The sequence below is a fragment of the Zosterops lateralis genome, assembly GCF_965231275.1.
Source record: "Zosterops lateralis genome assembly, chromosome: 5".
Classification (NCBI taxonomy): domain Eukaryota; kingdom Metazoa; phylum Chordata; class Aves; order Passeriformes; family Zosteropidae; genus Zosterops; species Zosterops lateralis.
Window position 1 is genome coordinate 2,224,627 of NC_139766.1, and position 7,888 is coordinate 2,232,514.

General features: G+C 52.9%; 1 protein-coding gene across 1 annotated transcript; it reads right to left on the bottom strand.

Moving 5' to 3' along the window:
* Positions 1-1,356: 1,356 nt before the first annotated feature.
* On the bottom strand, positions 1,357-6,785 carry PAIP2B (poly(A) binding protein interacting protein 2B; the record flags this gene model as incomplete). The annotated part of the gene is made up of 4 exons (XM_083862347.1): positions 6,736-6,785; positions 3,478-3,632; positions 2,580-2,759; positions 1,357-1,413 (listed from the first exon to the last, which is right to left on the bottom strand). Exons 2-4 carry the CDS (start codon positions 3,619-3,621, stop codon positions 1,357-1,359), a joined length of 381 nt encoding a protein of 126 aa, XP_083718473.1. The 5' UTR covers positions 3,622-3,632; positions 6,736-6,785.
* Between the last annotated feature and the right edge of the window lie 1,103 nt (positions 6,786-7,888).

A 7,888-nucleotide genomic window follows, 5' to 3' on the forward strand; every position in this document is an offset into this window, starting at 1 on the left:
AAGGGGAAAACGGGATTTTGGGAGTTGGGAATTCCATGAGCTCAGCCCTGTTCATGCTCTGGTGGCTCCTGATGAATGGATGGGCTGAGCCCTGGCTCATCCAGCAGGAAATTCCCGGGATTCCCCAGCCCAGCAGCTCCCAACTTTCCCCTGGAGAAGGAATTCGGGGTCTGGGAAACTCCTGGTTTGTCTGGTTTGGGATTTGTGATCCTAAAAAGTTCCTGGTCTCCTTGGACAGGGATTCCCAATCCCCAAACATTCCTGATTTCTCTGGACAGGGATTCCCAATCCCAGAAAGTTCCTGATTTCCCTGGATAGGGATTTCTGATCCCAAGGAGCTCCTGATTTTCCTCTGTAGAGATTCCCAATTCCAGAAAGTTCCTGATTTCTCTGGACAGGAATTCCCAATCCCAAAGAGCTCCCATTTTTCCTCTGTAGGGATTCTCAATCCCAAAACACTCCTGCAATCCCTGGATAGGAATTTCCAATCCCAAAAAAGTTCCTGATTTCCTTGGACAGGGATTCCTGATCCCAAGGAGTTCCCCCTTTCCCTGGATTTCTGAACCTTTTAGAGCCCTGGAAACATTTGGGATTTATGGAAATCCATCCTCTCATGGAAATGGGAGAAGGAAATCCCCAGGATTAGATTCTGATGGAGACACAAATCCCCACTCCAGGATATTTGGGAATGGGATCAGCAGCACCAGGATATTCCCAAAATACCAAATCCCAAAATATCCTTCATCCCAACAGAATTCCCTCTCCTTTCCCAGGAATTCCAATCCCTCCCTGGTTTTCCTTGGAATTTTATCCAAGAGGAATTGTAGTGTTGGATGAGCTTAAGGAATTCCCTGGAAAGGAATTTGGGGGAAAATCCTTTTAAAAAAACCCTCAGGAATTGGGCAAGATCATCCCCATTTGCTCAGCTTCCATCTGGAGGAATTTTGGGATCAAAAAAAAAAAAAAAAAAAAAAATCCCAGTCCAGAAAATCAGGGAAGAAACAAACAAACAAACAAACAAACAAACAAACCCTTTGGGATCCCAAAAAAAATCCTCCACCAAAGCACCAAAAAAACCTGATTTTCCCCCAGGACTTTTTTCCCTACTGGGGAAAAAAATCCCAGAAAGCCAAAAAAAAAAAAAAAAAAAAAAAAAAAACCACCACCAAGAAAAAAGTGATAAAAATAAAATAAAATAAAATAAAAAAAAAAAAAAAAAGGGAAAAATCCAAGTACTTTTGGAGCTGGAGCAGATCCCGGTGCCTGGAGCTGCTCTGGGCTCTTCCTGTGTCCCAAATTATTTTTTTTTCCCTGGAAATTTTTCCAGGGAAATCAGTCTCTGGTGATTCCCAAGGGTCAGTATTTCACTCCAGGCACGAATTCCTTGGCATCTGGATTCAAGTTGCTTTTGCTCTGGAAAAAAAAAAAAAGGGAAATAATGGGATTTGTCAGTGTTGGGAATTGTCACATCCTGAGGTGTTTTTTCTCCAAAGGAATTCCCAGATTTTTGGGATTGGGATTTGGAGGAGATTTGGGGTTTCCATGAAATGTGGGATTATGTGGAGAGGGGATTTATGGAATTGTGGAATGATTGGGATGGGAAAGGATCTTTAAATCCAAGCCAGTCCCAGCTCTTCCCGTTTTTCCAGGTGGATCCAGCCTGGTCTTGGATACTTGCAGGGATTTAGGGGGAATTCCAGGGATGGGACAATTCCAAGAATGGGACAATCCCAAGGATGGGACAATTTCAGGAATTGGAGAATCCCAGGGACAGGACAATCCCCAGGCCGGCCCAGTCCCAAGGATTGGACGATTCCAGGGATGGGACAATCCCAAGGACTGGAAAATTCCAGGGGTGAGACAAATCCAGGGACAGGACAATTCCAAGGACAGGACAATTCCAGGGACAGAATCCCAAGAATGGGCCAATCCCATGGATGGGCCAATCCCATGGATGAGACAATCCCAAGGACGGGAGAATTCCAGGGATGAGAGAATTCCAGGGATTAGACACCCATGGATGAGACAATTCCAGGGATTGGACAATTTCAGGGATAAAACAATCCCAAGGATGGGATAACTCCAGGAACTGGTGAACTCCAGGGTTTGGACAATCCCAAGGACAGGACAATTCCAGGGACAGGATCCCAAGGATGGGACAGTTCTAGGAATTGGAGAATTCCAGGGATAGAATCCCAAGGACAGGACAATCCCAGGGACGGGACAATCCCAACTCCATTCCCAAACCCCAGGAATGCTCACCAGGATGTCCTCAGCCCCGTGGTGTCCCTCCCCCAGGGAGAGGCCGTGCAGCTGCTGCTGGAGCTGCCCCATTCCCATTCCCAGCACAGCCCCAATCCCAAATCCAGCCCAATCCCAAGGACAGGGCAATTCCAGGGCTTGGACAATTCCAGGGATGGGGCAATTCCAGGAACTGGACACTCCCGTGGATGAGACAATTCCAAGGATAGGAGAATCCCAAGGACAGGACAATTCCAGTGACGGGACAATTCCCGGTCCAGCCCAATCCCAAAGATAGAACAATCCCAACTCCATTCCCAAACGCCAGGAATGCTCACCAGGATGTCCTCAGCCCCGTGGTGTCCCTCCCCCAGGGAGAGGCCGTGCAGCTGCTGCTGGAGCTGCCCCATTCCCTGGGGGAGATCCCGCGCCGGGATGAACCAATCCTGGTCCTCCTCCTCCAGCATCTCCTGGAAACAGCGGTCCAGGAATTCCTGCTCCTGCAGCTCCTCCTCCACCTGCACCCAGAGAAAGTCCACTGGGGATTATCCAGGGGCTCATGGAATTCTTGAGGTTGGAATTTCCCCAAGTGCCACATCCATAAAATCCCAGAGGGAATGGAGATTCCAGCCCTTTTCCAGAAGGGATTTTCCACCTGGCACAGTTCTCATCCCAAAGTCCCCATTCCTAAATCCCAAATTTCCCTGACAGGGAATTCTGCAGATCCAAGAAAGTCCCTGAGCCTCTTTTTTTCCCCCCAGGAATTCTTTGCTCTAGGGATGGTGGATGTGATCCCAAAGTCCCAAATTCCCATTCCCAAATCCAAAATCCCAGCTTTCCCTCTCAGGGAATTGTGCAGATCCAGAAAGGTCCTTGATCCTCCTGTTTTTTTCCAGGAATTCCAGGAAAAGGAAGGCAGGTCCCAAAAAAGGCAAATCCCAAAAAAGGAAAGGGAAGGTGAATCCCAAAAAGAGAAATCCCAAAAAGGAAAGGGAACGTGAATCCAAAAAAGGCAAATCCTAAAAAGGAAAGGGAAAAACCAATCCCAAAAAGAAAAGGGAAGGCAGATCCCAAAAAAGACAGATCCCAAAAAGAAAAGGGAAGGTGAATCCCAAAAAGGAACACCGAGGGGATGACTCTGCCCTGAGCCACCTTTTCCCAGATGATTTTCCCTACGGAAAATCCCGGGTATTCCCTGGAATTTTCTGGAATTCCCAGGAATCCCGGGAGTCTCACCTGCCTGTTGAAATCCTCCTCATTCTCCATCCACATGTACTCAGCAAAGGGGTTGTTCTCCTTCTCCTCGTGCCCATTCCCGACTGGATCCTCCTTGGATTTGGGGTTGGATGCCGTGGTGCTGCCCAGCTCGGAGCCATTCATCCTTAGGGACTCTGGGATGGGGGAATTTGGGAATGAGGGAGGGGATGGAGAGCCCAAAGCCAGCCCAGATCCCGCACTGGATGTGGGATTTCAGTATGGGAAGGATCCTGGTGGGATTTGTCAGATTTGGTGATGAGGAAATGAGTCCCAGGGGTTGGGATCCATCAGGAACTGTTCCAGCAATCCATCCATGGAATGATGAATCCATCAGAAAACATTTCATCAGTCCATCGATCCATGAATTCATCAATCCATGGATGCATAAATCCATCCATGAATCTATCGATCAATAAATCTTTCCATCAATAAATCCATAAATCTATAAATCCATCAATCAATCAATACATCCATTAATCTATCAATCCATCAATCCATGGATCCATCATCCATGGAATGATTAGTCCACCAGAAACTATTCCATAAATCCAACAATCCGTGAATTTATCAATCTATAAATCCATCGATCCATCCATTAATCCATTGATCCATCTATCCATGGATCTATCATCCATCCATCCATCCATCCATCCATCCATCCATCCATCCATCCATCCATCCATCCTTTCCCAATTCCAGGTTCTTTCCCAGGCCTGGATCCTTTCCCAATGGATCCTCCCATTCCCATTCCCAGCTCTGCAGGTCCAGCAGGTCCATCCACCTTCCCAAAGCTGCTCCAGGAGCTCCTCGTGCCTCCCACTCCAGGAAATCCCAATTCCCCTTTCCCAGAATCCCAAATCCCACTCTCCATCCCCTTTCCTCTCCTGGCCCTGGGGATTTTCCCCCTTCCCAGCCCCACATTCCCAGTTTCCTCACATTCCTATTTTCCCCATTCCCAGCTCTCCCAGCTGCTGAGGCACCGTGTCCTATTTCCAGCCCCAATCCAGGGATAATCCCATCCTGCTCTATTTTAATCCCAGCACAGCTCTCACAGATTCTCCCAGAAAAAAAACATCCAAAAAAAAAAAAAAAAAAAAAAAAACCCCAATCCAAGGAATGCGCAGGAACCACATCCCAAATTCCTCCTGGAGCTGTTTCCAGGCTCCTCTCTGGGAAATTTTGGAATTCCCCACTCTCCCAGCTGGGAATTCCTTCCCAGTATTCCATAAAATTCTCCTTTTCCCTCCAGGCCTTGTCCCCAGTCCCTCTCCAGCTCTCCTGGAGTTTTCCCCTTCAGGGACCCTGAGGATTCCCTGGAGTTTTCCCTTCTCCAGGGAACATTCCCAACTTTCCCAGCCTGGCTCCTTTTCCAAATCCTCGTGGGTTTCCTCTGGATTCCCTCCAGCAGCTCCAGGAGGATTTAATCTTTTGGGAAGTTAAAATTATTTGGGGAATTTCTCCCCGATTCCCAACCCCAATCCCGTCACTCCCTGCCCTGCCAGGTGGGAAAGGGGATTGTCCCTTCCCAGGAAATTTGGTTTTCCATGGAATAATGAGCCTCATCCTGGGATGGGAAATCCTCAGGGACAATCCCGGAGTTGTCACCGTTCCCAGGATAATTCCAGCTCCGGAATTTCCAGGAGTTTCATCCCCCATCCCTCTCCCTCCCTGTCCCTCCGCTGGGATTTGGGATTTTGGGAGCAGCAAACCCACGGATCTGATCCTGGATTTGTGGAATGTTTCAGCTGGGAAAAAAAATCCCCAAATCCAAGCTGTTCCAGAGGGAATTTCAGGCCGTGGAAAAACACAAACAGGGAATCAGCTGTGGGATCTGCGGGCTCCTGGCACGGGGAGGGATCCCTGTGGAATTCCCGGGAATTGCAGCGCTGGCTGTTCCTGCTGCCCGTGGGAAAAGCAACTCCTGCTCATTTGGGACACAGGGAATGGATTCCCGGTGCCAAAAAACACTGGGATGGAGGGGGATGGGGAAGGAATTCTGCTGGTTAACCCTTCCTGTGCTCCAAACCAGCCTGGGAGAGCTGGGAATGTTCCCTTGGAGAAGGGAAAAGTGCAGGGAATGCTCAGAGTCCCTGAAGGGGAAAACTCCAGGAGAGCTGGAGAGGGACTGGGGCCAAGGGCTGCAGGGACAGGACACAGGGAATGGATCCCACTGGGAAAGGGGACATTGGGCTGGGATCTTGGGCAGGAATTGCTGGGAATGGAATTCCCACATTTGCTGGGGCTGCCCCTGGATCCCTGACAGTGTCCAAGGCCAGGCTGGATCCACCTGGGATAGTAGAAAATGTCCCTGGATGGGATTTAAACTCTTTTTTTTCCAACCCAAACTATTCCAGGATTCCATGACAACACCAAATTCCCCAAACTCGGATGTTTCCAGGATAAATCCACATTTTGGGAAGCCCCAAACATCCTGTGGTTTGTAGGAAAACCATTCCCACATCCCAGGATCCCGAAGGGACACCCGGCCACGTGGAAAATATCCCAAATATCTCACAGGAACGTGTCCAAAAAATCCCTGAACCCTGTGTGGGGGATCCAGAGGGAATTGAGGTGTGGGAATGGGATGGGATAATGAGAACGAGGAGAGGATAAGAGGAATGGGATAATGGGGTGGGATAATTGGACCGGGAATGGGATAATGGGGTGGGAATGGGAATGAGATTGGGAATAGGATTGGGATGGAATGGGGTGGGGATGGGATAATGGGATGGGAATGGGGTGGGAATGGGGTGGGATAATGGGGTGGGATAGGGAATGGGGAATTGAGAATGGGACTGGGAATGGGGCCAGGAATGGGATTGCGAATGGGAACGGGAATGGGATGGGATGGAACAGGACAATGGGATGGGAACAGGACCGGGAATGGGATGGAATAATGGGGTGGGATTAGGAACGGGAATAGGAACAGGAACGGGAACGTGATGGAGGAGCCGATCCCGGCGCGCACCGAGGAGACTTCGGGCAGTTTTGGGATCCCGGGATGCCGTTCCCGGCGGTACCGGCCCGGCGGCCCCAGCGGAGCCCGGCACGGCCCAACACCCACCGGAGCCCCTCAGAAGCCCCTCAGGAGCCCGCGGGACAGCGGGGCCTGCTCGGCCCCGGAGCCCCCCGTGTCCCCGGCGGTCCCTGGGGCCGGTGTCCCCGCAGCCCGGGCGGTGCTGTCCCCGCCGTGCCTCGGGCGCTGTCCCCGCTGTCCCCCCGTGTCCCCCCCGGTACCTCGGGCCGGGCCGGAGCCGCTCCGCGCCCTCAGCCGCCGCCGCCGCCGCCAGGCCCCGCCCCTCCCGCCGCCGACACGCCCACGCCTCTCATTGGCCAGCCCCGCCGCGTGGCTCCGCCGCTCAGCGTTCTGATTGGACGGTACGCACACAAAGCGCTTCACTATTGCGCCGCTTAGCTGTCAATCATCCGCTTAATCCCACCCACCAAACGGCGCAGCTGATTGGCTGACACTGGCAGCTCTGATTGGCTGAGCGCACGCGTCCCCCACGTGGGGCAGACGGGCAGCGCGTGGGGGCGGGACCTCGGCGGGGTGGGCGGGGCCTCGAGCGATGTAAATAACCCCGAACACGCATCTGGAGGATGATTGACAGTGACTTCGCCCAATAGGAAGAGCCGTCACAACCCGCCCGTCCTGCCGCGAGGGCGCGTTGCTAGAAGGACGCTGATTGGCCCAATCATGTAAACACAAGGAGGGGGCGGGGGCGGTCACGTGGCCGGCGCGTGGCTTGGGGGAGGGGCCCAAGCGGAATTTTGGGGGAAGGGGAGGGGAGGGACCGAGGGGTGACACTCCCCCTCCCCCCGTGTTGGGGACACCGTGAGGGGGACACGGCCCTGCACCCCCAAAATGGGGGGGGGAACATGGGGGGAGCCGGGTCTGCGCCCCAAAATGGGGATAATGGAGTGGGGGGATCCAGCCCTGCACCCCCAAATTTAGGGGCGGCATTTGGGGGGTTTATCCAGTCCTGCACTCCAATATTGGGGCCAGGAATGAGGCGGGGGGCGACCCTGCTCTGCACTCCAAGTTTTGGGGGGCTCACCCAGCTCTGCACCCCCATTTTGGGGTCAGGAACGGGGGGGGGACACCCAGCCCTGCACCCCCAGTTTAGGGGTCACCATTTGGGGGGTTGACCCAGCCCTGAACCCCCACACCGGGAACAGCCCCGGGGGAGGGGAACCCGCACTTTTGGGGTCAGCAGGACCCTTCATCCCACCGCGCACCCCCAAAACGGCGAGACCCCCGTTCCCGGCCCCCCGCCCCGGCCGCTCCAGCGCCGCCTCCAGCGGTGACGATCCCGAATCCCGGAGATCCCGATCCCGGCGATCCCGATCCCGGTGATCCCGGTGATCCCGGTGATCCCGGTGATCCCGG